Source organism: Tachypleus tridentatus, chromosome 9, assembly GCF_004210375.1.
Source record: "Tachypleus tridentatus isolate NWPU-2018 chromosome 9, ASM421037v1, whole genome shotgun sequence".
Lineage (NCBI taxonomy): Eukaryota > Metazoa > Arthropoda > Merostomata > Xiphosura > Limulidae > Tachypleus > Tachypleus tridentatus.
The window spans coordinates 140,321,578-140,349,428 of NC_134833.1; the positions used below are offsets into that span (position 1 = coordinate 140,321,578).

At 36.4% G+C, this 27,851-nt stretch overlaps 2 protein-coding genes across 8 annotated transcripts in view; one reads left to right on the forward strand and one right to left on the reverse strand.

Annotated features, from left to right (window-relative positions):
- Nucleotides 1–27,851, reverse strand: part of LOC143226520 (uncharacterized) — a 142,239-nt gene that overhangs the window by 94,862 nt on the left and 19,526 nt on the right. The window lies entirely within an intron of this gene.
- Nucleotides 1–27,851, forward strand: part of LOC143226519 (SPARC-related modular calcium-binding protein 1-like) — a 107,187-nt gene that overhangs the window by 56,903 nt on the left and 22,433 nt on the right. For 4 of the 6 annotated variants that reach the window (XM_076457555.1, XM_076457556.1, XM_076457559.1 and 1 more), the window contains 3 exons: nt 2,164–2,397; nt 8,572–8,652; nt 26,978–27,067. In XM_076457555.1, coding sequence (XP_076313670.1) covers nt 2,164–2,397; nt 8,572–8,652; nt 26,978–27,067 — 405 coding nt within the window. The remainder of the gene's footprint in view (nt 1–2,163; nt 2,398–8,571; nt 8,653–26,977; nt 27,068–27,851) is intronic. The other 2 variants (XM_076457558.1, XM_076457560.1) reach the window with 2 other exon arrangements.

The window sequence follows — 27,851 nt, forward strand, 5'->3', positions numbered from 1 at the left end:
ACTGAGGGGCGGAGAGATTTGATTGATTTAGTTTACGCTGAAATAAAATTTTCTTATTTTGAGACTTAATAGTTTGCTTTATGTAAACGAAATCAAGTATCTGATATATTGTTTTAAGTCGGAGACGTTGGAAACAAATGACTCTAGTAATTTGTTTTTTAACTTGCTTTTTCCAGTATCTGTTTGTTAAAAAAATGTTTCTAACAACATAGTATTGCTTACCAAACATTAGACTGATATTGGACACTTTAAAATACAATTTTAAAACAAAGAATTACTGAAGGAAAACAAGTTAAAAAACAAATTATTGGACTCGTTTGTTTCCAACGTCTCAGTGTTAAAACAATATATCAGATACTTGATTGTGTTTACTTTAAAGAAACCACGGTGGGATTTAGAAAGCTCTGAATAAAAAAAAGAAAAAAGAACGACCTTACTCTCCAGATAATAATAAAGATTAGGCTTAAACATTTTTTTATTGTTATGAGAGAACAAGGGCCGCTTTTTCTCTAATCCTATTTCCAAAAAGTCAGTTTATAGTCTTTAAATACTAACATTAGTTTCTCGAGCTATCCATATGGATACAATCAGTGGCGCCCCCATAACTTTTTCTCAGTATTTTAGTCTAACCTGCTCTAACTTCCCGAGTTACTTCATTGTAATTTTTACAGTTTCATCGTAAAAGGTTTGACGAATATTCTACTTACTTCTGATGGTTCATCGTTAAATATAGTATTTGTACCATGATGTCATTCATTTCGTAAATTTGAACTACGAATACGTAGGGTATGTGCGACATATAATGAAGAAACAGCCATTTGTTCTAGCTAATTTTCTGCGCTTAATGTGACATGTGGAATCATTTACCGAGAAACAAGAAATAACTTTATTTTTCGGAAACAAATATATTTAACTATATTTTGGTCCTAGTTGGGTTTTTTTTTAAATTTCGCACAAAGCTACACGTGGGGTATCATCTGCGCAAACCGTTCCTAATTTGCTTTGCCCCATAAAACGCCAAACCAACCAACCAACCAACTCTAAATTAGCAGTGTAAGACTAGAGGGAAGGCACCTAGTTATCACCATCCACCGCCAATTCTTGGGCTACTCTTTTACCTACAAATAGTAGGACTTTAACTACAGCTAGAACGGCGGGTGTGTTTGGTGCGACGGGGTTTCGAACTCGCGACCGTCAGATTACTTACAAGTCAAGCGCTTTAACCACCTGGCCATGCCGGGCCTGGTCCTAGAGCATTTGTTATTGGCTGAGCTAGGACTTAACCGTCTGAGGTTTAGCTCTATTTTCCTCTTAAAATGTTGGATTAGGGTTCACTCCCTACTTTTTCTTGTCCCACTAGTGTAATCTGTTCGTTTTTTTGTAAGAAAGGGGTGTTTCATTTTCTTTTCATTACAGTCGATTAAAGAATTTTAAAGCCCTGTGTGAAACTCCCTACACAACTGGACAGAATATTTAATATAACTGCCGCAAGATTTCCCTGTTATTATTGTCATTAATAAAAGTGACAACTATTTTGTGTTGGTAATCTGCTAAATTAACGTTAATTATAATAAACTAAAGTTTCTTGTACTCGCCCCGACGAGATAGTGGGCACAGTGAGAAACCATTGTAAGAAGTGAAAAATTTTGTGTGTTTTGTTAACTTGTGCTGAGTATCATATACATTTTGTGGAGATATTCTTCTTCTCCTGTGGTTGGAGACCATTCCCAGCTAGGAGTCTGTGTAAATGCATCAAGTGAATTGTTTACTTCTAGCATATTTATAAGCATTAGGAGAATTATATGTCTCCAGAAGACGTGGGAACTAGGCTTATCAGTGTGGTCTTACAAGGAGAGGGCTAGGCTTATGAGGTTATTTGAAACCTGTACGAATAGAGACAAGCCCAATTGCTGCCCTTTGGAACTGGCACTGTAAGCTAACTGGACGGTATTACAAAGCTCTATTGCCTGGCTAGGTTATGCGCTTTTCACTTCACAATGGAAAAATTATACATAGGCTGTAGGGTATGACGAAATGGCTTAAGCATATAAATAACACAGCTCAATATCTCCTTAAAATGAAGTATCTCTTACAACATTACACTAGTTCAGTTTTTATTAAAATTGTTTTCACGTTTTAGATTTAAATTATCAATTGTTTCAGGGCTGCCAGCAAACCAAGAGACCCAAAGGGTCATTAGATGGAAGTTTGACCAACTGGACAGAGACAAAGACAATGTGCTGAGAAGGAGAGAAGTTCGAGGTCTTCGTAAGATGGCAAAGAAAACGATAGAACCGCATCACTGTGCCAAAACATTTGTCAGACATTGCGATTTTGACAACGACAAAAAAATATCTCAAGTCGAATGGTCAAAATGTCTTCTGACTGACATAAATAGTAAGTCTCACAACTTCGTTTTCCTTTTTTGCATAAACTATGTTAGAAAAGAACCGATAAAAAACGAAATTCGTTATATACCAGATAGTACATTCTTGTGAAAAGATAAATCACGCATCTTGTTGTTGTGTATTAATATCAACCGATAGAAACCAGGTTTAGATACTCGTTGTGGGCAGAGCACAGATAACCTTTGTATAGCTTCGTGCTTAACTACGAAGAACAAAAAGAACTTTGATAACAACATCAAGGAGCAAAAATTTTGAACTCCTTTCACTTGTTCACATCTGTATCGAAATTTGGAGTTAAGAAAAAGGCACACGAAAGACCACCTTAACAATCGATACATTTGCAAATTGGTTATCACTCTTAAATACCCTCATCTGTCTTTATAAATTTCTTCAAGTGAACTCTAGGTAAAACCTTTTATCCAGAAAAAGTTTGATAGCTAACATGCTTTTCAGTGTTTTTTACGTCATTTATAAAATTCAGTATCCTAGTGTTGAAAAGTTAAAACACAAAGAGAACCTAATTCAATGTAAAAATCAAAATTTAATTTGAGCAAAAAAGTGGAAAACTTATCTGAAGTTTTCATCGTCTTAACTTTCTCAGGCAAAAAAATGCTTTGAATTATATGTTCGTAACTAATTAACTTTCGTTATTCGAAGCTACAGGAAATTCCTCACTTCATTCACCAGGGGGCATGGCACGGGCTGGTGGTTAGGGCACTCGATTCGCAACCTGAATGTCGCGGGTTCGAATCCCCGTCACACTTATTATTCGTTGGTAAAAGAGTAGCCTAAGAATTGATGTTGACTATCTGCTTTCCCTCCAGTCTTACACTGCTAAATTAGGGACGACTAGCGCAGACAGCCCTTGTGTAGCTTTGTGTGAAATTCAAACAAACATGCAAACAATGCGCTATTTCTTTAATTTATTACCCTGTTGCCATTTCATGAACTTAATTCAATTAAACTATTGGGTTGAGGAATAATTCGTGAGCGTTTTTTCAAGCTAAACAAATATATTCATAAATGAAACGCTTTCGCAAAATATTTCATGTCATTTGGTAGATAATTTTTTGCTCTAATAGATGGTGTGTTTGATTTTCATATGTCTTTAATTTTTGCTTTCATTTTCAGCTCATTAAATGGAATGTCAAATGGACAAAATCGAGCATTTTCGACACCATCTGCTTTTCGCATTTAATTTCTTGCAATTTCGTTTAAAACAGTGCATACTATATACCTAGGTATTACATGAAATAAAGTATCATAATAAATGTTTTGGGTGTAATGTGTTCATGCATTGAAGTATTGTATAGTCTTGCATGTAATGCTTGAATGAAATTATTTAAAAACGCTCACGAATTATTCCTCAACCTAATATTTTAAAAGGAAATAGGTTTAATTTGGTTGAGGATGGTAATGACTAGCTGTCTTCTAGCTCGTCTTACACTGCTAAATTAGGGACGGTTAATGTAGATAGCCCTCGCGTATCTTTGCGGAAAATTCAAAACAAACCAAACCAAATCATTCATCAGGGACATCTGTTGGCCGATCGGTTACGCTTAAGGGCTTGTATCACTAAAATTCGAGATAAGAACCATAAGGTGAGCAGGTAGCATTACTCTTAACAACAAATACAAGAACAATCAAATGGTGTAAGTATATACGGAAACAAAGAGGGGCCAACAGCTTTTCATCTCTGACTTTTCTCCTTGAATAACGTCTGTCATTTATTAGTTTTATTTTGGTAATTATAAACTCAAAAGTCGTGCTTTTGCAAGTAAGCAAAGTTTCATGCATTGCTGATTGTTGGTCCCGACCTAAGATACCTCAACTTTCCTGAAATTAGCAGCTGTAAAGGTTTTAAAATTTTTCTTAGGCTTGTCAGTAAATCACTTTAGAAATAATTATGGGATATATGCGTGTGTCTTTTAATGGACCCTTAAACAGATAAGAAAGTTTTAAAAAATTAAGTGATGTATAAGTAAAGATATACGACAGCATTCTGTAAGCTTCTCTGACTGTTGCTGTCCTTCACATATAAAATCAGGTATGTGGTTTATCTTCTTTTGGATTTATGGTAAGTTTGTTCTGAATTTCGCGCAAACGAGGGCTATCTGCACTAGCTGTCCTTAATTGTAAGACTAGAGGGAAGGAGCTAGTCATCACCGCCAACTCTTGAGCCACTCTTTTACTTACGAATAGCGGGGTTGACTGTAATATTATAACGCCCCCACGGCTGAAAGGACAAGTATGTTTGGTGTTATTGGGATTCGAACTCGCGACCCCCAGATTACGAGTCGAGCGTCCTAACCACCTGGCCATTACGGACCCTTTACGGTAAGTATGAACACTGAACTAAAAGTGCATCGTTATGGAAAATAACGTAATAAGTTACGATGTGTTTATTTGGAGCCGAAGTAGTAAACGCCTGCATCAGGTATGAATTTAATTTGTCCGTCGGTGGATAAGCGGCTCTTTCTGGGGACTTACAACCCTAACAGCTGGGATTCGATTTCCTTAGGTGGACAGTAAGCAGATAGCTCCCTTTATAGTTTTTACACGACATCACCATTACCTCCACCAAGCATTATTTTCAGTTTTATACATATTTGACATGTTGTACCTATACGCCCTCTGTATTTCGATTTCTTAATGAAATTCATCGTAATTTTTCCCTCTATCTCGAAACTTTTTGAAAAAAGCTTACAATTTCGGTCAAACGTCTGAGCCCAAGATATAGCTTTAAAAAGAATATTGTCACTTTGGTTTACGTGTTACAGTTGTATTCTATGTTACTTTACTAGACATAAGGAGCCCGTCTTGAAAAAACTAAACTAAATGTGCAATATTTAATAGGGGCATCTTTAACCCTAGCTTTATGAAGACATTGTTAAGGCTTGTATGTTATCATTTTTTCAAGACAATCAACTGGTATTATTAGTATTATTTTTTGTTTACGGATTTCAAGATAAATTAATTGGACTTTCTCTCTTTTTGCAACACTATTTTAACTGGTGTCACAAATTAGAAATTGGATTAGCAACGAAACTTTACACTGACCCTTTCGTAACCCTTATGTCAGCAGTCACTGGCCCTTTTTTAACCCTTATTTTATCCGTCACTGGACCTTTTTTAACCCTTATGCCATCCGTCACTGGCCCTTTCTTAACCCTTATGTCATCCGTCACTGGCCCTTTCTTAACCCTTATGTCATCCGTCACTGGCTCCTTCTTAACCCTTATGTGATCAATTATTTCTGTTCTCCTCTAAATACTACTCATTCCGCCCTGGCTTTCACTTTTTTCTTAAACTGAAGGGAATAACAATGAGACATATAATTGATCCAACTATAGCTAGATTTATGGACGGCATTATCATGGGAAAGTCAATTTCAGGTTCCTCCCTATCCTCGCTTGTACCGGCCCTGCTTTTATTTAGCAAGGCAATATGTTATGGATTATTATCGTGTTGAAATTCACAACTACGACCAATTAAAGAAGATCTACTGAGTACTGCGCAACTCAGAAGGAAGTTATGACACTATGTTCCACTGTTTTGCTTACACTTGCCACGGTTACGTCTCTGAAAAATAAATCGCTTACAGAGTTTCGTACAAACTTAAATATTAATTTTGTCCGTCCATAGTGCGCCACTTGTTCCGTAAATCCTTAGAGGTTTCAACGCTAAAACATGGTTTTTACTTTAAAAGAAGAAAAAAGAGAGAGAGAGAGAGAGAGAAAATTCTTAATAGCCACAGTTGTAAAGAGATGTTAAATCGGTCATGCCATTCTGTGAACAATTATGCCGCGGCTAAAAATTAATGTACACTAGTTTGTTATAACCACGTTCGAAATGTTCAAGGTAGTCTTGACTCGAACTTCATGTATATCCTGTATTTATGCTGTAGTTAGTTCTGGGAATGGTTTGAATCGATTTAGTGTTGAAAATCTTCGAATCACATAATTCTCTTGTCTAAACGTTGCCGTTGTTTTTTTATGTTTTGTGTGTTTTATTTTTTCAGTTTTTAACATCTTAAAACCTGAAAACCTTTTGAATGATGTTAATGCCTTACATATTTGCCATTGGCTTCAGTTAAACCAATCAAGACAAGAGTGTTGGGGCCCGGCATTGCCAGGTGGGTTATGGCGTTCGACTCGTAATCTGAGGGTCGTGGGTTCGAATCCCTGTCGCACTAAACATGCTCACTCTTTCCGCCCAATCCCACTATTCGTTGGTGAAAGAGTAGCCCAAGAGTTGGCGGTGGGTGGTGATGACTAGCTGCCTTCCCTCTAGTCTCACACCACTAAATTAGGGAGGGCTAGCACAGATAGTCTTCGTGTAGCTTTGCGCGAAATTCAAAACAAACCAATCTCCGTAGATGACAAGGTCACCATTACGGCATTATGCTTATATAAAACCCTCTGTACTAAACTGTTCTCAAATAACCTTTTAACAAAGGGGCGCTTCGGACCAGAGATTGAGAATCTGGAGGTAGCAGTCGTGGCCCTTGTTCACCCTGTTGGGGCCAGGAATTTACGTGACAGAATCAAATAAATAAAAATATTCAACGCTTAGTGTAGTTGGATCAATTAAAGGAAGCAAAAACTGCATGAAAACACATTGTTTGATATAGTTTATTGTCTTTCCTCGTTAAATCCATAAACCCTCCTTAGGTGCTGACGTCTTGCCCTGCTTGGTGGAAGATAATGATTAACCCATTTAACTTGGGTAGATAAATTTAAAGCCAAAGGTGTTAAATGAAAGGGTAGAAATATGCCTTAGTTCAGGGTATTTTTCTCCCTCTCCGGACAAAAATTCTAAAACAAAATAACATTTATGCACCGTGAGACAGTTTCCAGCTGCCCTACCAAAAACTACGGAAATCAAGACAGTCAAATGTTACACACCTAATGGATCATCTTTATAGTATATAATCTGTGTTTATGTTGGGAATATGTTTGTCATTCTTATTACAAAAGGTTATTTTGTGTTTCACCAACTTCACTGAATTGACTTCTTTATAACAAAGATAACTATTACAGAATATTTTACCCGAAAGCTTTTCTGGTTGTTAATTTCTTCTTAAGGCATTTACAAGTACATAATATCAACCTTTAAGCATCTTTATCCAACCTTGGGCTCAGACTTTGATATTTATTTTCTCAGACCCTTGGGCCGTGCGTGTCCTAGTAGTCAGCGTGTTGGGCTGCGCATCTGAGGGTCTGAGGTACTGTCAAGCAAGTTTTATACTTTTAGCTTTGAGTGATTTATAAAAGTGGACGAAACTCTTGTTATTCGGTCAAAATAGTATTTTAACTTCTTTCTCTTAAAATAGTATCAGAAAATTAAGGGCTATACTTTAACAGGTCCACATGAGTATAAGGTGGCGTTCAAGTTGAAAATTCAAATTCTAAGCACTCTAATGAGAAAATAATTTTTATTCGTTTAACTTCATTCAAATCGCAACCTTTGCAGATTGTTTGGCTTAATAACGTGATTGCTATTTCATTAAAAGGCAAAAAAGGGAACAGCTTACACCAAATATTTTGTGCTAAAATATGATTAAAGATTTTCATCCCACCGACAGATGGCACTAGTACCAGTATTTGATATATAACTATTATTATATCTGTTGTAAATACATATGAGGTTTTTGTTATATATTTTCAATTTATTGTTATAACATAGTTTTAATTATTTACATACTCAACCAGAAACATTCAAATATTTTTATATCGTCAAAATGTGACGTGTTCAGTTTATCTCTTAAATATGTTAAAAACTAATTCTGAACACAAACAACTAAATCGTTTTCTGTTTTCACAAAATATTTGTTTGATATACAGAAAAAAATTACGAATTAAAATACAAGAAAATAAACTAAGATATAATGACGTCAAAATATTTATAATCGTTCTCTTGAAAAATGTAGTCAACTTGCAATGTAAATAGCGTGAAATATTTTGTATTAATTTAATTTATTTAAATTTCTCTCTCTTCTGCCACTTCGTTCTTACTGTCTGTCTCCTTTCTTTCCTGTTCTATTTAAATTTCTGCTTCCTTTCGATCTCCCCCTACTTTCCACCCCTCCGGCCGGGAACAATGTGCAACATCCGACTGGACTCTGGCCCATGGAAACACCTCTAACCTATATGACTTGCAGTCTTTCTTCGCATTTTTATGTCATTAAACTCGGAGGAGAACCCCATGAGTGGATCGACAGAGAGGAAACCCTCACCTACAGGTGAGCATTCTCTTATATTCTTGTATATAATACCATCTGGTTAATTTTTTAGTGATGTTTATGGATGCTGATCGAGTGATGTTTAATTCTCAAAAAGTTAAAACTTGTTTATGTTAATAAATTTTATGTTATTTCTGTGTTTTATCTTTAGATATTGTACTGTTAAGTATGCATTCAATTCTTACTGGCAAGCATGTCGTCAGTTTTCTCTTGTTCTGTTTACAAACATATGCAATTTATAACAGAAATTGAATATGATTTAATAGTGTTATTCCTACAAAAAGTGCCAAATGAGATGATACAGAGGGCTGAGCTCGCTTTATTAAAACGACTATAGGTGTAGAAAAACCACGTGACAAACACAACCATCGAAAGGGAAGTATTAGAACTACACTTTGACATTTTTATATATCCCACCAAAAATTTACCGCCTTTGGGAATTGGGATAACAATCCTTTGTAATTCAAAGTATACATACACATAGACCATAAAGATGTGCTTAGATTGGAAACTTTGAACTGATGTAAGATTTACTGCTAAAGTTTCATATAGATTTTTTTGCCATCGGACTTGCGCTGTGAAACTGTCGTCCTCGTGTGCCATATGGCTATATAAGGCCTTCAGGGAGGAGAGGTTTCCCAGCCTTACGACTAGCCCTTCTGTAATGGAAATTATGCGGCAAGGCTCATCAAGTTGCTTCCGTGTTTGAAATTAAGCACAAAACTACACAACGGGCTATCTGTGCTCTGCCCACCACGTCTACCGTTGTAAGTCTGCGGACATATCACTGTGCCACAAGGGGGCTGTCAATATACAGTCATAAGATAGAGCAAGACTGTATATAGAACCGTAGACTGCAACGACGCCGCGAGTCTCTAATATCGTTTTAATATAACGTAATTGATATCCGTAGTATTTAAATCATTATACTTTGGATTTTCCTCTTTTTTTTGTCAATGTAAATAATAAAAGGTATTTTCGAAATACTTACTTAAGAGTTGCAGAAGTCAGTCTTTAAAATCAGTAATTCATACAACGAAAATATCGAATGAGTATTACATTCTAGTTACGAGTGGCTGTTAATGCAGACACACCTTATCTATTTGTACTGAATATAGAATGAAACTGTATTGTAACTTAACGATGATGACTAGACGCTTTCGGCCCGGCATGGCCAGGTGGGTTAAGACGTTCGACTCGTAATCCGAGAGTCGCGGGTTCGAATCCTCGTCGCACCAAACATGCTTGCCCTTTCAGCCGTGGGGGCGTTATAATGTTACGGTTAATCCCACTATTCTTTGGTAAAAGAGTAGCCCAAGAGTTGGCGGTGGGTGGTGATGACTAGCTGCCTTCTATCTAGTCTTACACTGCTAAAGTAGGGACGGCTAGCGCTGATAGCCCTCGAGTAGATTTGCGCGAAATTTAAAAAAAAAAAGACTCTTTCATGTCCTTCTTGAAATTTTATTATTCTATCATTATCGTGCGCAACATTTCTTGCAGGCGTTATAAACTCACGTAAACGTAGTTTTATTTAATAAAACTACACGTAAACTAAACAATAAGGTAATGGTATTTATAATAGTGTACGTAATATGAAACAATTGTGAGAGTTTAGTGTATTACCAGGTTTTACGAGTTGAAACAAAAAAGAAGAACAAATCTCGTAGTCTTTCATTACTAAATTAGGGACGGCTAGCGCGGGTAGCCCTCATGTAGTTTTCCGCCAAATTCAAAAAACAAACCATTTTTACTTCCTGCCATACGAATGGCTGTCAATATTAAAGCTGAACAAGCACCAGTTGGAGTTATTGTCAACTTATATTTAGTATTTTAGGTAATCATTGTTTGGATATTGCAGTAAATAGCCTTTCAGTAATATGAATTTGGAATCAGCAATAAATTTGTTCAGCTGTAAATGTTATTCATCAGTGAATTCACTTACGGACGCGATTGCAAACTCACAGATTGAACGACCTTCCTTCTTGAAAATGGGATTGGTGTAATAGCTTGTTCTTCTGATGGCAAGAAGATGGACACCCGTAGTGATAGATTTCCGCTGGTAACAAGCTGGGTGTTTCCTTTTCATATATTGAAACTTTATATTATTCATATGGTAATTAGATGGGTTTTTCCCCTGTAATAGATTTAAAATTGATAGTGTTCTGATGGTAATGAGATGGGTGTTTTACTTTAATAGATTGAAACGTTAAAGTTTTCTCCTGGTAATATAACTGTGTTCTGTTGTTGGGTTTCTTCTGGTAACGAGATAGGTATTTCTCTGTAATACATTGAAATTGAATAGTGTTCTGTTGTTGGGTTTCTTCTGGTACCGAGATAGGTATTTCTCTGTAATACATTGAAATTGAATAGTGTTCTGTTGTTGGGTTTCTTCTGGTACCGAGATAGGTATTTCTCTGTAATACATTGAAATTGAATAGTGTTCTGTTGTTGGGTTTCTTCTGGTAACGAGATAGGTATTTCTCTGTAATACATTGAAATTGAATAGTGTTCTGTTGTTGGGTTTCTTCTGGTAACGAGATAGGTATTTCTCTGTAATACATTGAAATTGAATAGTGTTCTGTTGTTGGGTTTCTTCTGGTACCGAGATAGGTATTTCTCTGTAATACATTGAAATTGAATAGTGTTCTGTTGTTGGGTTTCTTCTGGTAACGAGATAGGTATTTCTCTGTAATACATTGAAATTGAATAGTGTTCTGTTGTTGGGTTTCTTCTGGTACCGAGATAGGTATTTCTCTGTAATACATTGAAATTGAATAGTGTTCTGTTGTTGGGTTTCTTCTGGTAACGAGATAGGTATTTCTCTGTAATACATTGAAATTGAATAGTGTTCTGTTGTTGGGTTTCTTCTGGTACCGAGATAGGTATTTCTCTGTAATACATTGAAATTGAATAGTGTTCTGTTGTTGGGTTTCTTCTGGTAACGAGATAGGTATTTCTCTGTAATACATTGAAATTGAATAGTGTTCTGTTGTTGGGTTTCTTCTGGTAACGAGATAGGTATTTCTCTGTAATACATTGAAATTGAATAGTGTTCTGTTGTTGGGTTTCTTCTGGTAACGAGATAGGTATTTCTCTGTAATACATTGAAATTGAATAGTGTTCTGTTGTTGGGTTTCTTCTGGTAACGAGATAGGTATTTCTCTGTAATACATTGAAATTGAATAGTGTTCTGTTGTTGGGTTTCTTCTGGTAACGAGATAGGTATTTCTCTGTAATACATTGAAATTGAATAGTGTTCTGTTGTTGGGTTTCTTCTGGTAACGAGATAGGTATTTCTCTGTAATACATTGAAATTGAATAGTGTTCTGTTGTTGGGTTTCTTCTGGTAACGAGATAGGTATTTCTCTGTAATACATTGAAATTGAATAGTGTTCTGTTGTTGGGTTTCTTCTGGTACCGAGATAGGTATTTCTCTGTAATACATTGAAATTGAATAGTGTTCTGTTGTTGGGTTTCTTCTGGTAACGAGATAGGTATTTCTCTGTAATACATTGAAATTGAATAGTGTTCTCATATAGGTATTGCTGTTTATAATATATGCTTATCTTATTTCTGCTTTAAAATTTTAAATGGCAGTGAGTTCTTGAGTCAAAACGAAAAATGTGGACGACCTTTAGTACAAGGATGTTAGAGGCTAGAAGATCATGTAGGAGAACAAAGAACAGTAGCTTCAAAATGAATATCCTTTCCTAAAAATCAGTCCGTAACAAATTTATTATTATTATTTGCAATTAATTGGCCTTGCTGTGTTGTTTTTTACGATGCAGTGGAAGATATCCTATAATTTTGGTGCGATATTTGTAAGCAAAAAAAGGTATTCTGTTAACACTAAAATACTAGCTACGGACAATTCTAATACCCCAACTGACACAACATAAATCGAGTAATTATGAGGTTTATTGTTGTGATGTATATCGTAATTATTACTTAGTGGCTTACAGTAAAATTTTGTTTACTCGTCGGCTTTTAAGATCAAATTGATATCTGTGATGTTATCTCTCAGTAGAGAAGGATCGACTTCCCAGGCTGGCCTGGTACATTAATAACAATCCGCCCCTGTCTCTAAGGTTGAATTAGTAAAGATCTGCGTTTGGCTTGATTTTTAGAAGATGAAAGTTAAATTACTTCTTAGTTTGGTTTGGTTTAATTAGTCGTGTCTGAAGTGGTTTTAGTAAAGAAATGTTTTCATGATGTTGAACTTTTTGTTGTTGTTTCTTCCCCGGAACCCCTTAATTTTGGCTTTAATTAAATTGGTGTATGTTTGTGTATTCCGTTCGTTCGAAATTTCTTTCCAGTTACAACGCACTTTCCATATACTTTAAATGTTTGAAACATTTAAAGTTTCAGCGACCACAAAGAATGGCGTTTTTATGTGTGTTTTTTTTTAATAATTATAAATATTCCGGGAAATCCCTCTCTTCACGTGATCTTAATCTTGACTTACTACAAGTAAACAAAAACTTTGTATTTCTAGTTTATCATCGGTATTTCCTCGAGTTGTTCTTGCTTGTCTAGTCTGTTTCTAACGGCTTTAATAACGCACAATCCCTTTTATGGTAAATTTTGTAACAGCACCCATTGAAACGAACAATTATACGTAAACATATGAAGAAAATAAATCAAGTTTACGTACTTTCTTTTTCCCATAAATAAATTGCATCATTGGTTTTAAACAAATTTTAAATATCACAAACAAAAACATTTTTGAGACTTTTTTCCAAGTTTCTTTCCTGAAACGACTATCTCTAAATTCAAATGTTTAATATTTTCAGAAGCAGCAAATAGTTACAGATTGAAATTAACAAATGTAGTTTAGTAGTGTATTGCAGAAAATAATCGAATTTTAATTCCATTAACAAGTGGTAATTAATCACAAAGCTACACAATGGGCAATCTCAGCTCTGCCCATCACGGGTATCGAAACCCGGATTCTAGCGATGTAAGTACACAGACATACTGCTGTTTAATCCGAGAAAATTAAAGTAGCTTACTGTGTGTGAGCTATTGCAAAGCCACACTGGGCTAACTTCTGTCAACTGCAGAGAATCGAATCTCGGGTTTTAGCGTTGCAAGTCCGCAGTCTTACCGGTATCCCAGTCAAATCCAGAAAAGCATAAGTGTATTATATGGATTGGTAGTGTGCGATCTGGCTGGTATTTTGCTCCAGCTGCAACGGTTAAAGGCGCAATGTCAAAACTGAGCAGTTTTGGGTGATTAGTCATCAGTCATACGACTAGCAACAGTCTCCATAGTAACCACCAACAGTGATTTTATTGGTTCTTCTTCTTGTTGGGGCCCGGCATGTACAGACAGTTAAGGTACGCGACTCGTAATTCGAGAGTCGCGAGTTCGAATCCTCGTCGCACCAAACATGCTCGCCCTTCCAGCCGTTGGGGCGTTATAATGTTACGATCAATCCCACTATTCCTTGGTAAAAGAGTAGTCCAAGAGTTGGCGGTGGGTGGTGGTGACTAACTGCCTTTCATCTAGTCTTACACTGCAAAATTAAGGTATGATAGCGCAGATAGCCCTCGTGTAGCTTTGCGCGAACTTCAGAACAAACCAATCTTCTTGTTGGCTAGCTCTCTTTTCTAGCTATCACTTAGCAGTTGTTTGTTTGGTATCATGCAAAAAGATACACAATGGGCTATCTGTGCTGTACTCACCACAGGTATCGAAACTCGGTTTCCATAGCCATCGTTTCACCCTCACCATTATTCCCTGTCTTTCAGCTGTTGATAAGTTATCTATTTATTTTAGTTCATCTTCTTTTGTGATAATTGGATGTGTTGTTGTTTTTCCACCTCGGACGTTCATTTACGTTGTTACTTTTGTCAGAGATAAACCTTTGACCTGTTTTACCGCTCTCGCTGTATCCCGTCCTGATCATAACCACACTGGTAACATTCTGAGCATCTTGCGACCTTGCACTTCCCATATAACCTGCGAAACTGACGTTGTGCGGAGTTCGGAACGAACTCAGAGAAAATCGGTAAAATCCGATCGAAGCCGGCAAAAGCTTGCTCCCAGTAACTCGATTCATTGTATTTCGTAGTACTAAGCCGTTTGGTTCGTCATAAATTAAGCTGTATTATGAGAAACTTGCGAGAAGTGCATCAAAGTCTTAGATTTAACTGGCTGAAAGTGATTTAGCAAACTTCTCTCTGGTTCAGCCGTAGGCTGTTTGTTATTAAAGTTAAGAGAACTTTCAAGGTATTTTATGTGTTAAAGAAATTTATAACATTATGTATGATGTTAATCATTTTGAAGTTACAAAAATTAATAAATAGTTTGTTTTTGTTTGTTTGTTTTTGAATTTCGCAGGTTCGTGCTAGCCGTCCCTAATTTAGCAGTGTAAGACTAGCAGCTTGAGCCAACTCTTGTAGATTGACCGTTTATACACCCCACGGCTATCGCGAAAATCGACGTTTCGCACGCCTTACGTCTTGGCCATGCCAGGCCGTAATGATATGGGTCTAGAGGTTATCGACATTTTGTCTTAATGATATGGTCTAGAGGTTATCGTCCTCGGATGCGAATCGAAGATCTAAGGTTCGATCCATGATATGTCTTGCGATTTACTTCACACTTTCATTTGTGGGGCGTTTTAACTGGGCAAATCTCCCCCCCCCCCATACACACTTTTCTTTATAAGAAAGGTCAGCATCTGTACGTTAGGGCTAATTGTACTCAAATCTTTGGGTCACTAGCGTGGCTATTAGCCCATGTATCATATCAGATGATCAGCTTGAAAATACCAAATGCTATATAGTGTACTTGTATAGTATCACCATCTATTGGACAAGCTCGTATCATCATTGTTATCGGTTGAAGTATATATACTTGCGGAATATTTCTTACAGTAAAATGCAAAAATTACAAATCTTTCTCTATGTAACACTCTAAATGAAGCCTAGCCATTAAACACAGCCTGTGCATTTCGATAATTTCTGATATTTGGCCATCGAAATGCTCATGATAAAATGTGAAATACATTTCTTGTATTCTCGTCCAAGTTATTCCATTTTAAAAGATAAATAAATAAAAAGACTTTACAATTACTTTTTTTGTATTGCAAGCTTCTTAAGAAAGCTATCCGTTGCTGTCCGATTAAATCTGAAGGTTTATCGAAAAGCTTAACTTCCCATTTAAATAGGCCCGGCATGGCCAGGTGAGTTAAGGCATTTGACTCGTAATCTGAGGGTCGCGGGTTCTAATCCCGTCGCACCAAACACACTCGCCCTTTCAGCCGTGGGGGCGTTATAATGTTACAGTCAATCCCAGTATTCGTCGGTAAATGAGTAGTCCAAGAGTTGGCGGTAGGTGGTGATGACTAGCTGCTTTTCCTCTAGTCTTACACTATTAAAGTAGGGACGGCTAGCACAGATAGCCCTCGTGTAGCTTTGCGCGAAATTTTAAAACAAACGCACACACTTCCTATTTAAAAAAATTTTGTGTCTATCTAACTTGATATCAAAAGCTCTCTAACTAAAAAAAAAAAAAGTTAAAAGTTTGCGGATTATGATTTTAAACCAAGATATAGAGAAAGAAACTTCCAAACGTAGAATATACTAAACATCACAGTTTAACTGATGTGTTGAGAAGTGTCTCGATGTTTCTACTTCGCCACAAAAAAGACACGTGCATTAAACAAAACTTGAATGCGTTTCGCCGCTATCTTGAAATGCTGTTGTTGAAACGACTGTAATTGTGAGATTTTAAAAAGAAAAACAAATCGTGAAATGCTAATATTAATCAAAGCTGTGTGCAGCAAAGATTGAGTTTCTCATGCGTTAGTAATCCGCGAGTTTGAAATTCATTATTGAACACGTTTACTGTTTCAGCTGTGGGGACGGTATAATTCGATGGTAAAATGGTAGCGAAATAGTTAGAGGTAGATGGTGTTATCTTGCCTCTGGTTTAGTGGTTCCCAAACTTTTTCGGGTTACCATAAATTCATCCCCTACCTTGTAAAAAGCATTATTCAGAATAACGGTTTGCCCAACCCACTAAGGAAGATAATAACACAATATAATTCAAAACAGTAACAATCAATTGCAAAATGAAAATCTAATTACAACTTTTTAGTTTAATTAATTTAACAAAATTGATAAACTCGATAGTAGCTTTTCAAAGTCTGATAATCATTTACCAAGAATCTTGGATACAACATGTAGTAACTACTTTACTGTTCAGTAAATTATCAATGCGATGAATGCGCTTGATACCAGTTTCCCAATGACTGTTTTAAAGTTGATTAACAAGAGTGTCAAATCACCACGTTCAGTAACCTTGAGTCGATTTCTTTGCTTGGAGAGAAGTTGGGTGACCACACTGAAACCATGTTTCGCCAAATATGATGTTGGAAAGGCAACACTGAGCTTCTTAACCACTGTTCAAAGTGCAGAACAGCTATCAGAAATCTCCCTCTACAACCAAAACGTGGTTATAATGTGACGGTCAATCCAACTATTCGTTGGTAAAAGAGTAGACCAAGAGTTGGCGGTGAGTGATGATGACTAGCTGCCTTCTCTCTAGTCTTACACTGCTGAATTAGGGACGGCTAGTGCAGATAGCCCTTGTGTAGCTTTGCGCGAAATTCCAAAAAACAACTCTCAGCCATGGACTCGCGTGCCTGATGTGTTAATACGGCCCTGGTTGCGAAATGTATTATGAATTATTTTACGTACATGTTTGAAATAAAGAAACATTTTTTATATAGCTTAACTACATCAGAATTTGCTATCAAAACATTCGTGTTAAACCAGTCGTTTAAAATGCCTGCAATGACTAAGGATTTTTTGTTTGTTTGGAAATTTTGACTAAGGAAGAGTTTCGAGTCGCACGCCTTACGCGCTAGGCCATGCCGGGCCTATGACTAAGGAAGAGTTTCGAACAAAAACAAGATTATGTCATTTAATGTGTTTTCAAAACATATGCTAGTAGTTTAATCAGTATAAGTAATTTAAATAAAACCTTTGTAAAAGCTGAGATTTTTTATTTTTTTTTAAAGTCCAGTTTTATACAATTAGAGAAAAGGTAATCGGGCAAAGCACCCTCTAGGCCAGGGGTTCCCAACCTTTTGGCACTCGCGACCCCTTACCGAAAAGTTTGAAACCCATGTGACCCCCTACATAGAGCTTACTATCAGCAGCTTAATTTTTCTTTTATTTTCTTTGAAGGAGAGGGAAAGAAACATCTAAAAAAAATATTTAAAAATTCTGTAATTATTTATTAGCAAATTAAATCACATTGGTCCAATCTGAATTCACAAAAATAACATATATTTCTTAAAATAATATTAACATAGGTTTGAACAGCTATCTAACCCAGCTAGTGAGATGCCTGATGTTGCATTTCAGCAGCAAGCTTTGAAATTCGTGGCCGAGCGTTTGTTAGAGCCGGTCTCATGTCATCTCCAACATCCAATCTGTTCCTATTCTTTGTTTTTATATTGACAAGAGTGGAAAATCCTGCCTCACACAAGTAGGTAGAAGCAAATGGAACAAGGACACGTAAAGCTATCATGCTGACTTTGGAGTATGACTGATACATAGCGCACCAGAACTGAGTCACGGATTTCACCTTGAAGAGATCACGAGCTGAAGAGTCGTTCCTTAGATCCAGAAATTCATCTTGGATATCATCTGGGATGCTGGATACATCAAGTTCAGTACAAAATGGGTTCCTTACCAGGGCCTCCTGTTCCTGTGATAGCTCAGGGAAGTAACGCTCGACTTCCTTTTCTAGAGACTGAAGATGTTCGGTAATCTCATCCTTGAGGAACTGATCCAGTTGGATCTGAGACTCATCCGTCACTCCACAAAGTTTTTCAAACATAGCGATGTTTCCAATATTGGTTTTCCGACGCCAGTTCTGCAGTTTGGAAACAAAGGCCCGAAGACTATCTTGAAAAAGGAGAACATGTGTTTCCCTTCCTTGAAGCTTCAAATTGAGCTTGTTCAGCTGGTCAAAAATGTCGGCTAGGTACGCAACCCTTTTATTCCATGCTTCATCTTCGAAGTGAGCTACAAGATCTTTCCTTTCTTGAGTCTCCAGGAATAGCTTTATTTCATCTTTCATTTCAAAGACACGATTAATAACGTTTCCTTTCGACAACCAACGTACTGCTGTGTAGAAGAGAAGGACTTCGTGGTCAGCATTCATGTCTTTGCATAGTTCTTTGAATAGGCGAGTGTTGAGTGCTTGAGTCTTCACATATTTTACAATTTTGATTACAGATTCAAGCACTTCCTGCAGAGAGGCAGGGAGAGTCTTACTGGCGAGAGCATATCGGTGAATCATGCAGTGGATGCCCTTTGCTTGAGGTGCTAGCTTCTTCACTCTCGACTGGAATCCTGATTTCCATCCCAGCATAGCCGGTGCCCCATCCGTACAAACCCCACACACGTTTTCCCATTTAAAATCTTCGTCTTGAAAAAAAATTGAAACTTTTTCCATGACATCATCAGCTTTTGTTGTGGTTTCAAGTGCACTGCAGAATAAGAATTCGTCTTTGATGTCACCTGAATTAACGTATCTCACGAAGACAAGCAACTGAGAATATGAACTTACATCTGTTGACTCGTCGAGTTGAAAGGAGAACAAAGGGGAACCCTTGATTTCAGTCAAAACCTGTTCCTTCACATCCATAGACATTTTAGAAATGCGCCTCTGTATAGTATTATTTGACAGGGATACTTGCTGCATCTTCTTTGCACTGGCTTCTCCAAGAATACGATTTACTGCTTTTATCATGCAGGGTTTAAGAAGTGTTTCTCCAATCGTGTGAGGCTTTTTTTGTTTAGCAATTTCGAATGCAATCTCATATGAAGCTTCCACTACGGCTGCACTCTGCTGCTGAAACGACCCACTTCTATCGATTCTTTGGCTTTTAAGACACCGTTCATGCCGTTTGAACAAATCCAAACTCTTCTTTGCGTGTTCTGGATGTTTCGTCTCCAGATGACGCTTGAGTTTTGATGGTTTCATTGATTCTGCACTCAGGACAGCATGGCACAAAATACACTGTGGTTTCTCGATGCTGTCGTTGGCGAGCACAGTGGTGAAGCCAATGTTGAGGTAGCATTCTGAGTATCTGCGCCGTTTAGCCATGGACACAACTCACCTCTACTGTTTACTTATCTCCTTGTTAAAATAAAATAAAAATGTTGAATAATGAACACTTTGGCAACTGTAGATCTTACACTGACTACTTGTGGGGGTGCAGGTAGAGTAATGATGGGGTAAGTATTGGGAGGGAAGGGAGCGTGGCCAGTCGCGCGATTCGTCATCCACCAATCAGCAACGGACATGTGACTCACGTGTTGACAGCGAGCACACACACACTTAATCACAGCTAAACAGACACACAAGCATACGTACATGCGCGTGCACTCACATTCTTGCTACTCACTAGTACACACATACATACAGTTGCAGACACATACACATTCACACAGGCACATTCACTCAGAGGCACGCATACATACACCCGTAATATAACCTAATGACATTGAACTAACGTAGCACACGTTTTGCTTTGCCCCGAAACAAAAAAAATGTAAGAGCATGAAAATGTAATTGATGAAATAAAATTAATGTTATCCCAAGCTACTTCTAACAAGGCTACGCGACCCCCCTGCCACGACCCATCGAATGGAAACCCCTGCTCTCGGCCTTTAGATCTCGTACTTACAATACTAAAATCAAGAGTCGATTCCGGCTGATAAACAAATACAGATAGTTCATACTGTAGCATTGCATTTAAACAAACAAAAGTGGCCTCTATGTCAGGAGTGCTCAGAATCGTTAATTAATTTAATTAAGCTAGAAAATGTAACTGTTTTTTATTTTAGCTCAAAGCTACTCGAGGGCTATCTGCGCTAGCCGTCCTTTATTTAGCAGTGTAAGACTAGAGGAAAGGCAGCTAGCCATCATCACCCACTGCCAGCTCTTGGACTACTCTTTCACCAACGAATAGTGGGAGTGACCGTAACATTATAATGCCCCCACGACTGAAAGGGCGAGCATGTTTGGTGCGCCGGGGATTCGAACCAGTGACCCTCAGATTACGAGTCGAACGCTTTAACCTACCTGGCTGTGTTGGGCCCAAATGTAACTAAAAACATTATTCTAAGTATTTTCACGATCAAACAAGGTAAATAATGTTATAAAGTTTCAAAAACAATGTCGTAGCAGTGCATGGATCTATAGATGTACAATCAAGAAAACAGGAATTGTGCGATTGTATCTAAAGCTAATTAGCGTAATAATTATTTACCTTTCAGAGATTTTCTGCATTATTTGAAACATATATCATGGGAACCTTTCAGTTTATGTATTTGTACTGGACCTTCTTATGATATATAATTTTGATGCTTTTTCCACTAGAACATGTCAGTTGTTCCTCTCCGTCCCTCAACCTCCCCTCCCAAAAAAGAAGAAAATAACAAAAAAATAGATCTTTATATAACATGTAATAAATATGCAAGGAAAGTATGATTTATAGATGGGCCAGTTACGTCATAATACATGACAATGAAACTGATAGTCTCTAACAAATCTTTATTCACTAATCCTATACAGTTTCCCATTTAAAAACCAAAACAAAAACAGCAAGGCCAGATGGTGAAGGCTTTCGACTCGTAATCTGAGGTTCGCGGGTTCGAATCCCCGTCGCACCAAATATACTCGCCCTTTCAGTCGTGGGGAGTTATAATAAGTGTAGCCCAAGAGTTGGCGGTGGATAGTGATGACTAGCTGCTTTCCCCCTAGTCTTACACTGCTAAATTAGGGACGGCTAGTACAGAAGCCCTCGTGTTGCTTTGCGCGAAATTAAAAACTAACAATTAAAAAAAAACTCACTTCACTGTCAACAAGGCCTTTCGTTAAAATATTGGATATCATAATTATACGAAACAACATCTCTCGGTAAGTGGCTTGACAAAGTTGACCAGTTAAATTTTCATTGTTTTAATTTGAAACACCTCGAACGTTCCAGACAGCGTCATGAAAATTTAGTAACTTAAAAGGAATATCTAGAAATGAGACATAAGTTTTTAAGGGAATTAGTAAAGTGAGCACGTTAGTAAATGTTATTCAATGCGTGAACTTCGAGTAGTTATTGATTGAGTAAATGTTTCAGTAACCTAATCAAAAAGATTATTAATAAACGTTATTAGTGTATTAGGCCTATATTAGATTCAAGGTTTAAGTTGACAATTTTAGTTTGTGAACTTAGACCTATAAGTTAAGCGTGCGTCAAAGTGCACACATGTAATCTGTAGGTTAGAGGAGAAATAAATTAATTTTTATCGTTTCGTGGTCTGTTTTTTACTAGTGTTAAAAGAAGCAGCCCAATAAAAACAACGTTACAACAATAGATTGAGAAAGAGGTTTTCAAATTAGGGCTGGTTGCGTAGTTACGGTTACAAGTAACTTATGTCTGGTTGGAAAAGGATAAATCAATTTCATGTGTGGGAATGTAAATGGTTTTTCGTAAAATAATAAGATAATGCATTAGGGTTTCCAGGGTAGTGTTATAAGGATATGAAGTCCAAAAAAAAAGTAGCACAAAAAATACTGTCACAAAGCTGAAGGGAAAAATCGGATAGTGACAATTTTCAGCTCAGCGTGAGTTACCACCAATATTTTTTCGTGAAATTACGTAACCCCATTCGTCGATGAGCGAGGTTTTAGGTTTGAGTTTCGGTTCACTGCATTGAAACTGAGTTCTTACAAGTCTTCAACTGAAAGGGTTTTTAATTTATCGAATACATGATTCCGCAACGTTGTGTGATTGCGTAGCACCGAGTTAAATATTTATGATATTTTCTTACCGCAGAATTGAATATAAATATTATAAGCTGTGCAGTCCTTATGAGTCATGGAGTAATCCCGTTTAAGGTCTGAAAAATGTGCTGTTAAATCAGTAGTTTCCTTCTTTCCTAATCCTGGCCGCGTCAGGTGGTTAAGGCACTCGACCTATAATCTGAGGATCGCGAGTTCGAATCTCAGTCACACCAAACATGCTCGCCCTTTTAGCCGTGGGGGCGTTATAAATGACGGTTAATCCCATTATTCGTTGGTAAAAGAGTAGCCCAAAAGTTGGCGGTGGGTGGTGGTGACTAGTTGCTTTCCTTCTAGTCTTACACTGCTAATTAGGGATGGCTAGTGCAGATAGCCCTAATGTAGCTTTGCGCGAGGTTAAAAGAACAAACGAACAATCCTACTTTTTTTTGTTAATTTTACTTCGTCTTTGGAAAGTTCAAATATTGAATAAAAGGAAAGAGCCGATGTTACGTTTCTTGATATTTGATGTACCACTAAACTGTTGTTCGTAACAATATAACTGTTTGACGTTTTCAGTTGTTGAGTTGATTCTTTTGGATTATTAGATAGAAGAATAACGATAGCGTTTTATTTCTTCTAGTTGAAGTTCTACAAGTTATATTTACTGATGTTTAAAATCGATGCTAACTTAGCAATTTATTTTCTTTTTGCTAATGGTCTCGTACAATACTTCTAATTTTATATTAAAAAAAATCAACACTAAATTCACAAAACTGAACTAACTGGCTGATAGTAACAAACAGACTAATAAAAATTACTTTTGACTTAATATTTAATCAACTTCTGTTCAAACTATTCTATAATTTTCTAAACATTCAACAAGGTTCTCGTTAAGTGTCCCCAGTAGCTCAGCTACCAAATAAGATGCTTATAATGGTAAAAATCAGGTTTTGAACCTCGCAAAGGTTCAACATCACGTGATGAGTACATAATTAATTACTAGTTTGATTGTTGTTAACCTGATACAATTGGTTATCCATACTCTGCTCTCCAACATACCCTACAACACAGTAAAAATATCTCCTAGTTTATCGTTTTGTAATTAAATTCGGAATTGTTGTTTTTTAAATGTCATACACCGCTAAAAACAAAACAAAACATTTATCTATATTTTAAAGGTGACAAAACACGTTTTTAAATAATGTCACTTGTACCTTTCGATTTGTTTGTGCAAACCAAGTGTCACAAGACCAGTCATGTAAACTTACACATACATCTCAGTTCTACATAAGAATAAAACAAAAACAAGTGTTTCCTCAGTATCCAATCTGAATGTGTAAATAGGCATGAGGCATGCCAGGACTTCAGTATAGATACTCGCGCGTTTACTTTATGTTGTGGTCAATAGGTTGATTAGACACTGGTCGTTCATAACAATTCTCACAAAGTGTGGTTAGTAGAATGTGGACTTGCTCTCAAACTACCAGTGAAGTTGGACGAAGGCCCGGACAAGATAAACCACTGTCTACAGACCTGCGAAAGAACTCTTATCTGACAAAATGGACTGGAAGAAACTTGCCGAACTCCAGGTCCTAACTGAATTAATAGTTCTGGGTATCTTTATGCTTTAATAACGAACGAACAAACACTGTTTGATACAGAAAGAGACTGACGTGTGCCATTGGCATTATATAGTAACAGTAATCATGTTTTGTCATTCAGAAAACTGTGATTACTTCTTAATTGTTTTGGACAGTGGAGTTTCACTTAACATACAGTGTGCAGAAATAGTAAATCAATTTCAAGTGTACATGCTGGATGAAGTTTTCATTGTTTTTTTACAATACTTCCTCCTGTTTAAAAACTTCACTCACGATTTAATCTTCGTCTTAGAGGATTGTAAAGCAGATTCTGTTGTGATTGTTTGTGTGTGTGTGTGTGTGTGTGTCTCAAAAGTAGTGCTACTTAAGAGATTATGGATTGTGTTTACCTAATATGTTGCTAACAGATAGATTGTATATTTGTTTTGTCACAGAATTATTCAAAACTGGTTATTTTATCGGTTAACCCTGTATATTGTTACTAGAAAATTTAAATATTATGTGGGTCAAACAATGTGCTGTTGTTAAACCAATATTCCACTATTGAAGAAATCAAACAGTGTGTGTGTTAACCATTGTTTATTTGGAGTGTGGGTTCCAAAGAGGAAGGATGTTTATGTTTTGCAGTATTTTCTGAGGTCATGGTACTAATAAAGCCCTGGTGCTGTGGAAGGTATATCATGTGTGATGTCTTGATGTTGAAAGAGATGATTGTATATTGATCGTTGTTCTCTGATATCCTTATAATAGGATAGTTATGTATAAGCTGTTACTTTCCATGATTCAGGTACTAAGGATACTATATGTACTTACAATTGTGTCCTGGGACTATGAGAATTGTGTGATGCCTTTTGTATTTTGAAGCCCACCACTTAAAGAATCATATAGTCACCATTGTTTTTTCTTGATGAAAATAAACCCACTTGAAATAAAAATGTATCTCAGAACGGCTGGTAAGGGTATTAACACTTTTATTGACAAGCAGCGAACAACGTTTGGACCTTCCTAGTTAACCTGAAGAGGACATAGGAAGGTCGAAACGTTGTTTTCAGCTTTAGTAAAAGTGTTAATATCCATTCCATTGTTTTTTAAGTTGTGGTATACACATAGATTTATATATTTACAAACTAGATGACAGACATCGGTAGGAGATTGTGGTGATGAATTTGACTTCAAGATCATCCCGTAATAGATTAGTTAAAAAGTGACCCAGTGATTGAAGTAACTATCTTGTTCTTTGAACTTTAAAAATATTATGAGAGCAATAGATATCGTCTTGGAAGAACCCCTGACATTCATTGCAGAAATTCAGCATTGTGGACAATAACGACAAGACACACGTTTGATGGTATCTGTTCCTATGAAGAAATTAGAAGACTCTACATCGGCCGATGGACACTCACGACAAGGATCTTTGAAGAGTCAGTTAAATGATATACCTGTATGACGGGCACCGAATATCACACCCCCGCAGAATTTGGAGAGAACCTTGTTCTTACCTATTTTCATGTAGTTCAACCGCAATATACACATTTAAGGCTCAGTCAGTTGCTTGATCACATGGTCAGCTTATTTTACATATGTAAATGAATGAAATGTTCAGTCAGTATGACTGTTTTGGTTAAACTGTAAGAATGTTGCTAGAAAGTCCGATGCTGAATAGATTAACATCGGGAAGTGAATTTACTTCAGTTTTGTTGGTAAATATAGATTTAAATATTGTCTGCTGTATTTTAAAGCCTATTGTTCCAAGAGCAGTGAATTTTTATTATCTATATTATTTAGCGCAAACGTTGAAGTCTAAAAAAACTAAGTTGTAATCTTCGCTTAATTACGTGCATAGCTAAATAGAAATATCCTTCTTAAATAAATATTCTAAAGCAGTTTACAGAACAAAATATTTTACGTCCTGTTTTCCAAATATCGCTTCAAATCTTGTTCTTGTTGTTGAAACTGTATTTCTAGATTTGACCGCAAGCTTCGCTAAGTGACTAAAAGATTTGGGACTCGAACCCATATCCCCGTCCCGAGATCACGGTTTTATACTAGGATTTTTCAGAACACCAACTGGGGATTCGGGGCATGATGATTGAAAAAAAAACACGGTATTTTGGTATATTTTAGGTCGACGGTCTCAGAGTTCGCAGAGTTCCTGATTTTAACTAAAATCAGGGCTTTTGGTTGTATTGTATTACGTGTGTAATTATTGCACTTCATTGCACCTTCTTTGTTTTTATACATCCAAAACTACAGAATATTACAATAAGGCTAAAAATCAAAAGCAGTCAAAGCTTACACGTGTTACTTAAATCCACAGTAAGGCTGAAAATCAAAAGCAGATTCACAAAGTTTACACGTGTTACTTTACAGAAAGGTTGGAAACTACTGTGTCAGGCCATGTGTAAACTAAATGAATCCGGCCTAAGTGATTTTAATCCATGTAGCTTTAGTGTTACTTCTTCATATTTTCAAGCGTGCTTTTGTTATGTATATTAGAGCTAATTGAAACAGCTTCATGGCTCATCAAATCTTTCATAATAATCTAAATATGTTTGAATAATGTTGAATGTATATTTAAATATTTATTGAGTTCAACGATAATCATGTGTGAACATAACTGTTAAATAAAGAATTATTTTCCAGGTTTTGTTTTCGGTTTTTTAACGTATATGTAGTTGCGAATTGGCTGAGGGTCAGTTCTACAATAATTCATTCTTATAACAATTTACTGAGTATAATTGCTATGGTAACATCTCAAAGGAATATAATTGTACCATGATATAATTTTTTTAATGAATACGGTATAAGTATACCAATGGTAACTGCGATTATTTTATTTACCATAGTATGTAGATCAAAATATATTTATTGAAAAATATTATGTTATTAATTATTCTTCCATTCTCCAGGTGACGCTATTCAAAGACAAGGACAACCATTTGCCCAGTCTCCACCAACACCAAGAAAGACTGTATTAATAAAAGAAAGTAATGAAGATGGTAAGTGGACGATTAACACTGGGAACCTTGGAAAGTTTGCTGAGAATTTTCTAAAGACCTGTAAATTTTCAGATTCGGTACTAATCTTTATGCCTCTAAAACTCATTTTCTCTTGTTGCCTCTAGTTACAGTAATACGGTTATATGGAAACCGTGTTAACAACATATCTATGTTATCAGGGGTTGGCAAAAAGTACGAAAACAAATAACACATGGGCAGGATTAGATTAAAAGTATGATGGACTCATAAGAAACTTTAGTTATGTGGATCCCACTTTCTACATAAATCCACTTTTTTATATTTAAATTATACAAATCACTACAATATACATTTTACCAAAATAGTATAGTATTTAACTTTAGAACATGTCTAAGAAGGTTACTAAAAATAACACTGAGATCCCCTTGACAAATACTGCCCCTTCATTTTGGTTAATCAGCTACTTTTGTGAGGTTTTATGAATTAACATAATTTATGTGGAAAAATATATAATATTAACTACTGTGACGAACTCTAACCTTTAGTTGCCCAAAGGATTGTAGTTTTTGTTGTTTACTTTTAAAGGTAAATATCACGATGCCTGGGACGTACAAGAGTTTTATTTCCATAAAGAAAGTCAAAATTTAGGAAACTTTCTTTGCACCCAATATTACATTTATCTGAAAAGGTCAGAGGTCTAAACTTGGGAAACTTTCATTATATTCAACACTAGATTTATTTTAAAAGGTCATAGGTCACTCTAACGTAAACGTCCAAAGGTTCTTTCTTATAGCAAGGACAAATT